The sequence below is a fragment of the Tinamus guttatus genome, unplaced genomic scaffold, assembly GCF_059628265.1.
Source record: "Tinamus guttatus ecotype Peru unplaced genomic scaffold, ASM5962826v1 Tinamus_guttatus_pri_ptg000716l, whole genome shotgun sequence".
Lineage (NCBI taxonomy): Eukaryota > Metazoa > Chordata > Aves > Tinamiformes > Tinamidae > Tinamus > Tinamus guttatus.
Window position 1 is genome coordinate 3,157,765 of NW_028289250.1, and position 16,304 is coordinate 3,174,068.

The 16,304-nt window shown below is 37.7% G+C and overlaps 1 protein-coding gene across 3 annotated transcripts in view; it reads right to left on the reverse strand.

The window, feature by feature from the left end:
• Positions 1–16,304, reverse strand: part of GRM1 (glutamate metabotropic receptor 1) — a 173,249-nt gene that overhangs the window by 130,243 nt on the left and 26,702 nt on the right. For all 3 annotated transcript variants that reach the window (XM_088537035.1, XM_010224617.2, XM_088537036.1), the window contains exon 2: positions 6,636–6,885. In XM_088537035.1, the coding sequence (XP_088393161.1) occupies positions 6,636–6,885 (250 nt within the window). The remainder of the gene's footprint in view (positions 1–6,635; positions 6,886–16,304) is intronic.

Genomic DNA, 16,304 nt, shown 5'->3' on the forward strand with positions numbered 1-16,304 from the left:
AAAGAATCGATTATAATTGATACAGGAGTCTAGACAGCAATTAGATGTTGTTTTCTTGGCCCTTGTCTCTGAATAAGTGGACAGCATTCCCGTTGTTATCAGCATAAAAGTGCTCTCTAAAAATCTCAGCTAAATAATCCATAGTCTTGTAGCTAATTCATCATCACTATCACCAAGCAAAAGTCATGGAAGGGCTATTGATGAGCTCTAAATGTAAACCATAGAGAAATTCTAAATTGCTGCAAATCAAATGCAGTTCTACTACAACAGTTGCATTTTACACTTGAAATGTAATCACATTTTAACATAGATTGATGTTGTTTTGGGTTAGAGCTTACACAAAACACACTTGTTCATAGCCTTCCTGTGTCATATAACATTTTCATCCACACTGCTGTGACAGTTAGCAAATGCTGAATTATGACTACAAATTGAACCATAACATAATAAATACTACAAATTCAGGCTGACTGACACGTGCCATGGTTCCAGACTTTAAAATGTAAAATTGTCAGTGGATCCTATTACCAGACTTGATAATGCTCAGGAGATTATGCCAGTTGGGACTATCTTCATTGCCAATACTTTGCATATTGCCAACTCTGCACCCAGCTTTTGTATATGACTGACTATAAAAGTATTTGAGGATCAACTGGGGAGGATTTCTGTTTTTCACGGCAGTTAACTGAATTTTATTCTGATAATCTGGATCTAAACCCAGCTGGACTTCTGATTGTGTCTTCACGAAAGATATAATTAAATACAGAATCTTCCAGTGACTTGGAGCATCAACATCAATGATGAAACCAATACCAGTCACTCAGAGTATCTTGGACTTTGAGGGTAGGCGAGGAGTGAGGCAAGACAAGTGGATCTGTTCTCTTCCTACTGTAAACAGCATACTGATTAAGTCTCCTTTTGCTTAAATGAATAGCTTCCTATTTGTTAGCATTCAACTTATTGCTACCTTTACTTCAGGCTTTTGAAGCATTTAGTTTTCTTACTGAAGTGTTTCTCCCCCCATTCCACAAAAAATAAGCAAACAAGAAAGCTAAATAGTTGGTATTCTAGTAGTTTGATTTCCATCATACATTTGTCAGTACTGGATTACTACCAGTTTTCCTAACACTACACTTCCACTCATAGCAAGTTGATGAAAAACACTAGCATTAGCAACAGAATATGAAGTCTACTATTTATGCCAGATTTACTAGGCCTGATACCTATTCTACATACGTTAGGCTAGCACAAAGTGATTTTTTCACTGCCAATATACTGTTAGCTGTTACTTATTTCTTTGCATATCTTACACACCTAAGAAAAATTAGCTACATATTTTGAAATTGGAATTCGACTGCAAATTACCTAAATTCCTGTGGGAGAAGGTGGATGTTTCCCATAAAATTTTCATGGGCTCAAGGAGAACCTGTGGTAAATGAAAACACTGTGCACTGTAGAGAGAGTGCAATGTATTCTGTTCAGCCAGTCTAACTTAAAAGGGCAATACTCTCAGCTGACATTATCCTTGTGACCAAACTATCGAACTAGGAGTAGAATATTCTCAGTCACTTCATAAGTAACATATGAGCCACTAGCACTAAAGACAGTGAGAAAGAAGCAGGAAGTCATTTTAGACAGTTATGGAACATGGTATTTTTGATACCGCTTGCATTTTTTTGGTGATCATGACATTATTTCTCAGTATCTCAACACTGTACTTGGTGACAAAGGTCAAGGTCCAACAACCATCAGAAACTGGGATTTTTATAAACACCCTGAAACAATTTCTGCTTTACACTATCTTGGACTCTACTAGCAGATTAGAGTCAGCTGTTCTTCCGAGCTCCAGATGCCTTTGTGCACCTATTCACCATTGCAAAAAGTGAAATCAGAACTGACTGAAAGGGATAGAGCTACTTGTCATCATCCTATGGGCAGCACAACCCATGCCATCTCATTACATTTCCTAAAGGTGACAAGAGGATGATAAACAAAAGTGCTGACAGAATTAAGACCCTAAGGAGTCTGTCAGAAGGAGATGTTGCCCATCACAACTCAGACTTGCTGGAAACAAATAAGTGAAGCCAGCTTAAGAAATTTCTGAACTATTACCAAGGCATGTTGCTAGATCAACAGGACTTTTGATCAGTGATACAAGCTGAATTATATGCCATTATTATCTAGGCTATCTCAGATCTGGCCAGTTTTACTCTAGTGCTACACCTTGCATCAAAGCAAAATTGAATTGGCTCCAGCATATCAACCAGCAGTGTCTGCTAAATGACGTCTTCCCAAATATGTGTTCACACCCCCAAAAAACTGAAGACTATAAACTGTCTCCATTTCCTGTGATGTAATGTAGCAGTCAACTTGCAAAGACAGTCGTAGTCATTAGGATCTCCACTTTTATGTCCTAACTAGATTTTCTTTGGTCCCCAATATCACATATGACCACAAAACTTGTTTTTTTTTCCCACTTAACATGCCAATATTTTAAAAAGTGTGAAATTAAATGGCAAAAAATAGTTGTTAATCCTGGCTGGTGAAGGGAGGACAGTTATGGAAATTATTGTCACACTGCATATACATATGTTTTTACATAAGTTTATGCCATCCTATGCAAAGGGTTTTATTAGATACAAAAGGAGAACTGATTTGTCCAATGACATCCACTAGGCTCACATAAAATGTATTGCCCTTGCCAAGTGCCCGTATTTTCAGAAGCCGCCCTACCCACACTTAAAATTCATAGTTCTACAACAGCAAATAGAGCAATACTAACACATTGCAAAACTTACAGAAGTGAAGTACTCATTTCATAACAAAGTATTATAATGAAAAACAGCCTATATACTAGCATCTCCCTTTCCTTTTCAGATTCCTGATACATTTACACAAACTATTACATATGGAAGTTTTAGAGAGTTTTGATTTACTAAATAGGATTTTCATTTCCAACTATTTATCTAGCATGTCTCTCCTCCACTGATCTCAGATCAGTAGTTAAAATTCTATTTCCATGTCTTTCTCTTGCTTTGCATTACCTGTTCAGATGCCGACAAGTCATTTGCATGATTTTGTTTCGATACGCCATTCCAGAGTACATACAGGAGAGTCACCTATCTTGAAAGGTTTTGCAGAAACTATTTTGTTTATCAACATGCTGAGTATCTTTCTACATAATAATTTCACATCATAATTACTTTGTGTTAAAAGAGCTATCACCTGAATTTCTTGAAGGCTACAGCTTGCTTCCTTAGTGTAATTTTTACCAGCTCTGCTTGATGCAACACTGTTTCAAACACCCTCTTCTTTTTAAGCAAAACGATGATGTTTTTTCTTCTCCTTTCTCTTATGGTCCTTACTTTCACAGCTTAATAAATTTTCTTACTGGACTCTCTACTACATTCTGATGTTGCAGCAGAATGAGAATCATCTCCCATTCTCTCTTCAGTAAGACCATAACTTCTCCTCTAATCCTACCATATCCTGTTGCAGATAGTTAGGGAATGGCGGCCGGAAGATATCGTGCTGTACGGAAAGATAGGGCCCCTAATAGCCAATAGTGTTTAGTCTATGGTGTAAGCAGACGGATGTGACGTTGTAAGCCTAGCTATATAACACCTTGTTACCCATCAATAAAGGCCATTTGCCGTCTACCACACTGGTGTCAGCGTGCTGATGGCCCGAGCGGCCTGGGGGTGGTCGCCGTGCCGTTCCTGAACCAGGTCGCCACGCCGCTTGAACGGCAACAATATCCTGCCTTCCTTCTAGTTTCAGAAATAGAAATTCCTTTTGTTCCCTTCCTCATTAGCAGGACAGATACTTGCAGTAGTAAAGTTAGCTGAATTTCTAGTCAGCCTGAGTTTGGGAACACTTGCTTAGAAATGGCACAAATATATCCTAACTCCGTGCCTTACAAGAGTTCGCCTATCCTGAAAAAATCGCCCCAGTATTTGATGACTGAGCCCTGGCTCAGCGTAATCTATCACTCTCAAATTACACCAAAGTCAAATTTATCTCCCAGCTCTCTTTCTAATATCTAGAATTTGATTAAGCTAAGCTCTGCCTGTCTGCTTTGATCAACAGCAATGTTGACAATATAACAGGAAGAGAGCTAGTTATCCAGGTGTCCCTTTATAAAGGCTCCCTCTACATAGTGAGTCAGAGCAGAGTGTGGGGTTCATACACTGTGGCTGATAATACACCTGTGGGTAAATTAAAGGCTTTGTTTAGCTCACTATTGAAAAAAGGAAAAGAAAAATCTTGATTTCACATTCACTCCCACTTCCCTCAAGTAAAAGAATGATCTTGAAAGACTTTTTTTTCTTAGCTGAGTATTTGAATAGAAACAACTCAATAGTATATCAGAATAATGCTGATCCATGCCTTGGTTCACACTTATATTCAGATGACCAAATTCATAATACTGCATTTTGACTGCAAAGTACCCCTGAATAAGATTGCTAGGTCTGCCGTTTTTAAAAAAATCATGTAATTAGGACAGTTCAAAGAAAGTGTTTTTTCTTTTAGATCTGTAAGCACTTATAAAACATGTGCAAGCCCTATGATATTTTTTTTTTATTTCAACCAGCTGTTGGGCACAATCCAGACTATGTACAGCAATAGACAGATTTTTTTTACAAGCAGATCAGCCTATCCAGCTCTAGGAAGCAATCTCTCACACCCAAAACTTACACGAAATAAAACAAGAAGATTACATGAATGCCTGTGCAAAAAATACTCTGTGATTTTCAAATATGTTTCCAGCTATTATATAGGTGAGAAGATCTGATTAAAAAATTCAGGGCAATGTTGTTGGGGAGTTTCCAAGTCAAATGCTTGAACAGAGTAGAGTAGTATGCTGCCTGGCTAAAGCTTTTATTCAAAGTATGAAGTGAAAATATTCCATCTATCCGTAAAGGAGGGAGACAAGCAAAAGGCCCAACCTTGGTTTAGTTGGGGGCTTAATGTAGGCATCTGTTTCCTTCTACCTCTATATGGCCAGTTTCAAGAGAGAGCACCTAAATCAGTCCGAAGAATAAGACACTAGTAAGTGCTACAGCAAAACATGAAGAAAACATAGCACTGCCTAAAGCTGTTAGACATTTACCAAGTGAGGAAGGATAACATGACACAGGCTAATTCTATTACAGTTAGGTTCCTCTGCTCATTAAAAAATAACCTACTTAAGCCATGTCAGTCCAGAAACATTCCATTATTCAAGTAGAGCATTTTGGATGATGCAGATGAAAAGTATATTCACAGTTCTAAAACATAGTACCATTTTCATAACCAATTTATTTATTTTATTTTAATGCTGATGGTTTTCCAAATCTTATCTACACAAACTTCTGGGGATAAAGTCTTTGCTTCAAATAAATCAGAAATTACAACAACAACAAAAAATGATGAAAGGAAATAAGTCCAAAAACTGCAAAAATTATCCAGGCTAGAATAGTTATCTGACTTACAGAAATCATAATATTGTGGTTTCAAAGAGGGATAGATGTGGTTGAATAGAGACCGATATTACAGCTCAAAGCTAACAGAGAGCATTCCAGTCACAACAGAGAAAGGCAGCAAGACCTTATGGAGAGAATTGGGCAAGAAGGTGGCTGACAGATCAGAATGACGATAAGAATAAAAAGACAACAGAAGCTAAGGAGGTAAGGAGACAATTGTTAAAGGCCTTGAAGGAATGGTGTTCAAGCAAGAAATATGAAAGAAACAAAGAGTGAACAGAAGGATTAAAAAGGACACGATCAATCTAACAGACAAGACAGAAAATGTCAGTTCTCATCATTTGAACAGACTTGATCTAAACAGAAAGCCAGGCAAAGATATTGCAAAAGTCAAGGTTAAAGTCAAAAAAGCCTTAAAATAAAAACTATCACAAATATGGAAATACAGATAGACCAGAGCGAGAGAACTAGAATGACCATATTTCCATTTCTACAAAGGATTGGTGAATTGTAGAAGAAATAAGGAACTATTCTCATTTTGCTAAAATGGTCTTTGCCTATCCAATATCATCTCTGCACTGGAAATTATTCTGGAAATATCAAAATGCATATACACACTGACTTAGCCATCAGCAAGCCTGATATTTTATAAACAAACAAGTCTGCATAATATCAGTGCCCTAGTGCTCAATATTAAAGGTCAGAATAAAGTATGTAGCTGAAAATGCCAGACTGTAATCATAAAACTGTAGAAGAATTTCAAGTAATCAAAACCACTTAATAATTTGGGGGTTAAAACTATTGGGATGCATTCAGTGTCCCTAGCATTATTAAAACACTTTAAATTTTCTTGTATTTTACAGAAAACTCGAGTATGAAAAATTCCTTGAGAGTATGTGAAAGCACAAAAGCAAAGGTCATATATTAAAAACACAGACAATAACTTCTGCTGAAGTAAATGTCAATTATGTTAAGCAACACTGATGAAGATGTCATACATCTTGCTATTTGTTTCCTCCAATCAGCTCTGCCATTCTGCCACCCCCTTCAGGTAAATATCTAAATAGCAAATAGCCGGATTGCACCGTTCTGAAACAAAAGTGCTGCCTTCAGCCTGTGCCTCTCCTGCAGGGGAGAGGGTGTGCGATAAAATCAGCGCCCGAGCCTTACCTTCCGATTAGCAGGAACTCGCCGAGCACCCCCAGGCGCCTCATGGCAATGAGGATCCCTCTCACTGTCATCCCCTCGCAGAAGCAGACCACCACTCTCGCCTTGGGAAGCCTCTCCCGCAGCTTTCGAAGCAGGCGGTCAAAGCTCTTTTCCCCAGCGTTGCTGTAGATCTTGTCAGAGTGAGCGATGCAGAGACCTTCTTGAGCAGCCAACTCTTTGAAGGCTTCCATTCCACTTTCCCCATAATTGCCTGTTTAAACAAAAGCTGATATTACATCACACATCTAATAAATTAAGGCAGTCCAGGATAGAAAAGGGCTAGTTCTTCCCTCAAAAATCATCGTTAGAAGAAGGTGAGAGTCCATCACAGCCAACATGCTCAGGATTCAGCAGAACAACAGGATACTACGTGCTTGGTCTTTACTGACCCAAGGATGCCAAGCTTCTTCTCTTATACTGATTTACCATTGGACCATAAAGACAAAAAAAAAAAAAAAAGGGTGGAGAGGTAGAAGAAGCTAAAAAGAGGCTCACACAGTAAGGATTAAGCTTTGTTAACATTTCTGTGTAGCAGCTTGGAGCAGGTCAGGAATGCCAGACAACAACTTCATAGAAGCTGGAACTGACTTCCTTTTTCCTTAGCTTACATGCAGTACATTTATATGATTCTAACAGTTAGTGATGTAATTACACAGGCTCCTAATTGGTAGACAATGATCTAACTAAGACCCTTACAGCCCCCCCTTACTTGTTTAGCTCATCCTTTTAGTTCAACAGCTCTTTTATTCCCTCTGACCTTGGTCTACTTCCTTATCTCCTAGTTAGCAGTCCCTTTGTTCTTTCACTGAAACCTGAAAGCCTGAATTGAGCAGGCCTGCTGGGCAGCCATGTCCACGGCTCTCTAACCATTCCTCTATATTTCTATAGCAAAAGCAATCGTTGCACTTTTCCAGGAAAACAGTCAAAAACAGTTTTATACCTTTGTGGTACAATTTAACTTGTTTCTTCTCTGATCTATTAGAAGAAATGAGAGGTACCTGCTGTTGTTTCTGACTCACAATATGTTTAGTAGCACTAAATAGCACTGCCTTTTTCATCTTAGAGCAGCTATACCACATAAAATGTAGTATTTTTTTAAGCAATTCTCTTTCTATAATGGCACTGGAGAACAGTGTGAAGAGGCCTTTCTACTGCTTCTACTGCTCCAATAATTTTTTATGGCAATGGTCTGTAATAATGGTGTGTCCTCTAGAAAAACTACCTTATTAGCAGTTGAGGGTAGCACATAAAATTGAAGAGAAGCTTATTTTGGGGTTAATCTCTCTCCAAATGGAAGGACAATTTAAGCACCAGTAGCATTGGTTCAGCCAGAGGACAGAGCATCAGAAAAGTGAAATCCAATCTAGAGAGAAGACCAACAGAGACTACTACAAGTTGGTAGACATATTATCATTTTCCTGCTGAGTTTATAATAATCCAAAGGAATTGGATTGGAACAAAGGAAAAGTAGACTTTCTAAGTAAGGACAAGTAGACATTCTAAGACATTCTGTAGCACGAGCAGTCCTATTAACAGTGACTGAAAGACGGATGCAAATTTGAAGCACTGTGATTTAGATGCATGTCAAAGGTCATTTGCAGTAATCTGCCTGACCAGTGTGCATGTCAAAATCAGGCCTGATGTTTCTTTTTGGAGCAGAAACTTTCTATCTATAAGAATTTATAAAGTAGCTTAATTTAGGAATATTTAAACTTTGTGTTTCAGCTAGTAGAAGCAAATTCTCAAATTCTTTTTCTATTTATACATTTGGAAGCCTTATTTTTTTTTACAAATTTTACAAAGCTTAAACTGCCTTCAGCTATGGAGATGGGTGAAAACACCAGTTTTTCTTTGAATATGCCTGCCATGAGGACTGAATTTATGATGAATGTCAATAAGGCAAGGTGGATGACAAAACATATTTATTAAGAGTAACAATAGGTCGTTCAAAAAGAGAAGCATGAATGCTATTCCTATTTTCAATGTTTCCTTAAGTTCAGCACTGGTTCTTAAGGGAATAATATCAAATACAAAGGACTCCTGAACCACACACCACTTCAAAAGGCAAAGCTATCAAAGGAACAAGGAACAGCAGGGAACGTTAAGGCATTCTTTATACATCCAGTGAAATAATGCATTTTCTTCCAGAAAATTAGATTTGCAGCAGATATTACTAAGGAGTTTCATACAGTCATAATATGATATAGACAAACCTGTCAGGTCTCGTGCATCCCACTCAAAATTCACACATCCCACTGCCTTTTGCATCAAACTGCTCTGGTTTCTCAGGCATTTTTCAGTGCAGCAGCATGATCTCTCATGCAGTCTGTGTCCCTATAGCAGATGCAGCAGGCCAGTCTGCCTGGACGTCCTGGAGAAGAGGAGTGAGCCCAGTACTGCTGCAGGGAGAGTAGATGCCCCCAGAGGTATGGCACCCTTGGAGGATCTTTGCTAGGTTCTGCCCTTCGCTGCAGCCCATCCCATCACATGGCCCTTTGCATGCAGGCTGCCACACAGTGAGATGGACACAAGTTTTCTATATATTTATAGGTTTTAATCTGCAGGGGCCAAGGGATTTGCCCCAAGTTTTGAGGCTGGGCAGTTAGGGCAGTTCTGCTTTTGTGATTTGCCTCCATCCCCAGGCTGGAGCAGGAAGCTTCATTACTGACTGCCATTAGCAACCGCCTTATGCTTTGGGAGTAAATTACAACATGTTGTCCAACTTCTTCTGGAGCTTTATGCAACAAGGTCTCATTTAAGATAAGTAGGATTATTCCTGCAATTAAGTGTTATCCAGGGTGAACCAGGGGAGCAAAGTGAATCTTATTAGATAGTTAGGCAATGCGTATTGAATAACAAACGTAATATGTTCCCTACCTAAATTGTTATTGACCTAAATATAAGGGTAGTATGGGATTTTTTTCATACATTTCGTACAGCATTAACTCGGCTGCAATTAGAGTTAAGATTTTCAACAAAAGTAAAATTAAACCCATGTGGAATGCTTTTGCCTAGCTTTAATTTTAATGTAATAACAACTATCTTAAATACACAGATACACTTATAATACAACAGTTTACCAAAACACAAATTAAAAGGAAGTAGGATTGCTGCCTATAGAATCATAGAATCATAGAATGCTTAAGGTTGGAAGGGACCTATAAATTCATTAAAATGCAACAAAGATCACAGAAGAAAAAAAGCTAGTTAAAATTAAGAACAACACTGACACACAATCAAATAGTTAAACACAAGGCAGAAACAACCTGAGGCTGGAAACTGAAGACTTTGTAACTGTCACATTAAACTAAGAAGAGTAGAGAAATGGCTTTCTAATGGAAGTACAAAATAAAAGCCATTTTCAGAATGAAGCTTGATATGGTCACGCTGAGAGCATTACATAATGTAGATGTCTATAACAACCAGAGATGAAACTTGATGACCCAGAATATCCTTTCAAAGTCTATTTCTTACCTTCCCCGACTAGATGGCATGCTGCACACCTTCCTCCTCAAGGGGAAAAGGCAAGGAGGAAGGTGAGTATGTGACAGATGTTAGACACATTGTTCAGTGCACGCAGCTACTAGGGTAAGCACAGTATAAGAGCATATAGAGTACAGAAAACACTAATTAATTCTGTGCAGCAGCCAAGAACATATCCATCTGTACCAGCATGCTTGGTGCATCCCTTTTAATCCATGCATGCAACTGTGGAGATGGGGACATGTAGTGCAAGAAATCTGCACGAGATGGCAGTCAGCAAAGAGTTACCACAGGATCAGGATGTGGCCTTAGCATCTCTTTTCCTTTGAAAATGGAATTGAACCAAAGATCCGATCTTTCCTGCACTGTCCTTTTATAATCAGAATAAGCTATGAATTTATTATTTTGAGGCTATCAGCAACAGATATTCGTTGTGACATGTACCCAGATGCTGAGTGAGCCAATAACATATTCTGCACTCCCCAATGTCAGGCTATTTTTTAAAGATTTTTGCTTTTTGCTCTGTTTTCTTAGTTGTGTTGAACTTTATCTTATTCAGAGAACTCCAAACTCAGTGTGTTTTAAGCAGAACCTGCACATCACTAAAAAATGTAAATGTGACCTGTATTATAGCTGCAGTGTTACTAAGACCTTTTTTCATGTCACAGTACGCTCAGTGCCAAAGATAACTTTGCTTCGCTGCCCTAAAGATAAGGCCATTCCTGCTGCAGGTATCCATGTACCTGATCAGCAAGCTAAGAGGGAATTACTCTAAGTCATGGCATTCTTATCACAGAATCATAGAATGGTTGAGGTTGGAAGGGACCTCTAGAGATCACCTAGTCCAACCCCTCTGCTCCAACAGGGACACCTAGAGCACGTGGCACAGGGTGGTGTGCAGGCGGATTTGGAAGATCTCCAGAGAAGGAGACTCCACAGCCTCTCTGGGCAGCCTGTTCCAGGGCTCTGTCACCCTCACAGGAAAGAAGTTCTTCCTCATATGGAGATGGAATTTCCTGTGTTTCAACTTACACCCATTACCCCTTGCCCTGTCACCAGCCACTATGGAGAAGAGCCTGGTCCCATCCTCCCTACAATCACCCCTCAGGTACCTGAACATGTTGATCAAATCTCCTCTCAGTCTTCTCTTCTCCAGACTAAACAGGCCCAGCTCGCTTAGTCTGTCCTCATACGACAAATGTATTAAATATTTTAACAAAAATATTAAGATGATGTTTTAGCTAAATATATACATAATCATCTTGATCAGCAAAATAAAGTCATTTTTCATATGTACGCTTAGCACTTAACTAGTATAATACTTGGCTTCAAATATGCCCAAAGTATTTCAAATATTTAGCCTCATAAACTGCCCTTCTGAGCATTGAAGCCTTGTCATGTCTGATAAACGAAGTTACACTATTTGCTTGTGGTAACATTTCAACAGCATGGGGAGCAAAGACCATATAAAAGGTTTATATTATTCTTCTTATTATGGTTGTTTGGCAAATTTAGCCACTATTTTCTCTGTCAAGAGAATGATTTCTCCCTCATTTTTGAAATGAAGTGGGTATGTAGTCTCAGCAGTCAGATGCTTATTAGAATCTTGAAAACTGCCTGCTTGAGGGAGGCACGGAATGGTTGTGTAGGGCTTCCCAAGCCACGTGATGAAAAATGCTGCCTTTGCAGAGGACTAAAGTAAAAATTTCCCCCATAAGTCAGTGGCAAGTTCAGTTCAAACATTATTTGTGTTTGAAGTTCAAGGCTTATCTCTGGTGCAGCACAAGGAAATATGGATTGCTTATACGTGTGCTACAGAAAGCGGCCTTTGAAATATATGCTAGAACTTTAAAAAAAAAAAAAACTTAAAGAAAAACCACAATGGCGAATGAGGAAGATAGAATCTGTCTTCCTACTTTGCTTTCAAATTCAATGGAAAATAAAAAGTACTTTTCCTAGAGACCCCCTTTAGAGATACACCTACAAAAGGAAACAGGACAGCATGTAGAAGACTGTTCCAATGCACTTAAACTGGATAACAAAAGGCAGGAGGCAAGAGAGGCTTAATCTTCCAGACAGGCGCAACACCTGCAGGTGAGACAATCTACACCTTGTCATTAAGGGCTGATTTGCAACATCTCCTTCCTGTCAACAGCATCAGCACCCACAGTTCAGATGCAAGGTAAAAATCCCCAAACACATGCCCCACAAACACACAGGGAAGGAAGTGCACCAATAAATAAGACAACCATCAGGTGTAGCTTGACTGCAGGGTACCAGACACCAATTTTATCACAGGGAGGGCCCCCTTTTCACAAATAACCGGTCATAAAATGTTCTCTGTCTCATTTTTCCTCAGAGTTCCTACTTCACCTTTCCCAAACTTGTAGATACGCTGTTTCAGTCTTCAGTATTGATTCACTATAAAAAATATCTCTTTTCTTCAGCTAATTAACTGCTTTTTGGCAAGGAGGGAGAAAATAAGCAGAACAACGGACTCTCCTGACATAACAGCAAGGAAAACTGTACAAAGCTTCACGACTGCAAACATCATCCATGAAGAGTGGAGCAAGGACACGATCTGATTATTACACTAGTTCCCCAGACGTTCCAATAGCTATTTTATAAAGAGTATGATAATGTTAAACATGGCACTAAGGTCCAGTTTTCAAATTAAAAGCCTTGGGGAACTGGAAGGTTTCAGACTGCTGAATAGTCTTTTAAAAAAGACAAAACAGCAATTAACATTCCTGTTCCAATTTCCTCCCTTATCACATCAGACCAATATTTCCCTGCACCAGCAGGGCATCTTTGGATAGGACAAGTTAATAAGAAAATGACTGTGTTTCCTCATCTTAATGTATTTCTTATCAGTTCAATCTTAATCATGTGCCCACTGTAAGTCTAAACTAGAATGAAAAAGTTTAACTTTCCTTTTAATTGATTTGCTTCTAACAGTCTGGAAACACACATATAATCGGTTTGGGATCCTCAACTGAGAGCAATAACTTTCTAAGCTGAAGTAACGTAACCATTTCTAGATATATGTCCACATCTTTGATCATGCATATTTGCAAAATTATTTCAGAGAGTTAAAAATAAAAGTCATGATCCAAAGCTGTTCAGTCAAGAAGCAAAATGATTAAAATAAAATAAAATAAAATAAAATAAAATAAAATAAAACAAAATAAAATAAAACGAAATAAAATAAATCTGGAAATATTATAGAAGTGTTCTGCCTGAGTTATTTTCATACACCCCAGTTATACAGATACCCGTAACAACAGTTATCCCTTCGGCTGGAGAAACATAAGAAGCCCTATTGGCATATGACTTCCAGGGTGCTTGAGCTGACCCAACACCATCTCTGCAACTGTGAAAAGGGCAGAGCTCAAATATTCTCATGCTTCCCCTAAATATCTGTGTCACGGCTAAAACTGCATTGATGTCAGAAGGGACTGCATTTTGCTCCAAATAGGATTTGCCTTTTCTTTTTCCAGAGAATTTCAGTAACTACTTTTCTCCAAACATGGACTTTGCTGTCTAAAGCCTTTAACCACATATTTTCCTTTCAGACTCCAAATAGCTTTCTCAACATCATCCTTTCTTCACTGAATTTATCCCATCTCACATCACAGGTTTGTTTGTTTATTTATTGATTTTTAAGGGACAAGTTGTAAGTAGGAGAGCTAAGCCCTAAGTGTTCTTTGCAAACCAGATTTTGCATTGGGCAAAAGGCTTACTGCCCCTTATGACAGAGAATACACTTTGTAACAATTAGAAATCAAATTTGTAGTGTAAACACAGTGTTCTTTTAAACTATTTTGGCAAAACTCCCTGTGTTCACCACAGACTTCAGAGCAATAGCAATCTAGCCTGACGAAACACAGAATGATGCGTTAGATGAATGAACTGAGTCATTTTTTGTATGCTATAGAACTCTGCCATCTGTGCTTACAGCTTATTTTTTTCCAAACTTAAGCCATTTTAGAAATGAAGAAACTGAACTGTTGAGACCAGACTAGTATTTTCATCTTCTGAATTCATATAAAATTGAAGACAAGGGAGAAAATAAAAGTAAAACTGAAAAATGGAATTTGATGATTATTATAGTGGTAAAACTCCACTTTTAAAGTGGAACTTTTCAAAGAAATTGATCTACACTTTAGATTAAAATTCCAAATAATTTTAATAAATGTTTGCCTACCTTCTGTCATTAATCACAAAGTAGGTTTATTCTGTCAAGAGCTCACCATAGATATGCATTAGGTCAGTAAGGAAGATCTCAATTTCACTAAAATTTTGCTACTGTATAAAGTGGTTATATTTAAGCCATTCTCTTGAATGAGGCATGTGTGTGAACTGAACTGTTTGGAACTGTATTCCAAACAAACAAAAAAAAAGAGAGAGAGAAGCAAGAACAGGCTGAAGCCAGACCTGAAGGAATGAGAGTACTATTACTAAATTTCAGTAAATTTTGAGTAAAATCAAAATATGGTCAAGTGCTCTATCTTTATTTATACCAATATCTTTTTCCAAGTATATTCAGAGATAGCATTCAATTTTTATTTAGTCTGTAAACAGCAAGGAGTTGTAAAGATTTATTTCTATTTTAGTGGAACTATTTCAAGTCAAACACTATTTGTAGCAATATATTCAACAAATTTGTTTGGTGAATTTGGCCTTTCTGTTCATGAATTATCAGTACATATCTTTCCATATTCTTCAGACTATATTAAAGTATTCTACTGAAGCCTATCATTAATTGCTGGTTTATTCTGTTGGTTGGCATTGGTTAGACAACAGGTCACAAGCGTTTTCCATTTCTTGACGAGGCTGGAGAAATTAATTGGAATAATAAATTTTCAATGGGAATACTCTCCAATTAATAACCTCTATTGTTTTTTATCAAAGCTTGAGTGGATCTTACAGTTAGTAAACTAATTCTGAAAAATAATCACAGAAGGAATACCCCAAAGGGGCACCAAAATATATGAGCTACATTCTATTTTCTTTTTTTTTTTCTTTATATATAGTGTAAGTTTCAAAGGGAAGGTGTATATGTGCCTGGTTTTGTCCATCCCTTGCAGTTATATGTTTACCATAGCTGACACTTCAAGCACAAGGTTTAGAACATTCATGCTAATCTCAAGCAATTAAGAATCATAAACACAAAGACCCAAATATGAACAAAGGTTGAATGTAATGGATTTAATGAAGATTTAAAATGTATATTCTTATTGGCCTTCTGATTTCTGACCCTGAAGACACAGAGAGATCATGTTTTGACCTTTCTCTACAATCTTGACAGTTATAAATAGCTTGCTTGCTTTGTTTTTGTGGACAAAGAAACTAAGAAATCATATGTTTTCAAAGACTAAACATCACGAGATACTCCATAAAGAGTCGGTAAGTCTATAAATGTTTCCTGGTAACCTACATTGCCAACAGCTTCAGGAGTTGTCTGGAAAGTACATTAGAAATGAGGTTACTTTTCAAAGTATATTTTCTTCTCTTTTTCTTGTTAAAGAGAAGTTTGTGCTTTGACTTACTGAAGTCAAGGACTTCAGAGGTCACACAACCAGAGGTTTATTACGCAGGCCAAACACCATATTAAATTCTGTTTGTGAACATGCACCTTTGAAAACACTACTCCAAAAAACAACTCACTGTGCAATATCCTTATTTCCAAATCCTCAAGGCCTTTAAGGTAGTTCTGATTTATATGAGACTTTAGGCATCAATACTTTCTCTTCATGTGGGCCACGGTTCCAGATCTGAATTATATCAGGTATATCTTATTCCTACACAACAATACTTAACCATAGTTTGTCCATCACCAGAGAAACTGGCCATCTCAATAGAATGATTTTTTTTAATGCAAATGATAGATTATTTTGAGGTATGCTTGGATATTATAATATCATTCAGAGGAAAACAAGGTGATATTTTAAAACGATGGCATTTTGATAAAGACAGCGGATTGGAAGTGTAGGTCCCTTAAAAATTCAGTGAAAACAGTCATTTTCTAATGTTATCTGAATCAATTACTCTCACTAACAGCTTGTTTTTAATTTTAACTATTATGACCAATTACCTATAACCAGTAATCTCAGCACAGCTGGAAGAAACCCAGGATAGCATAGT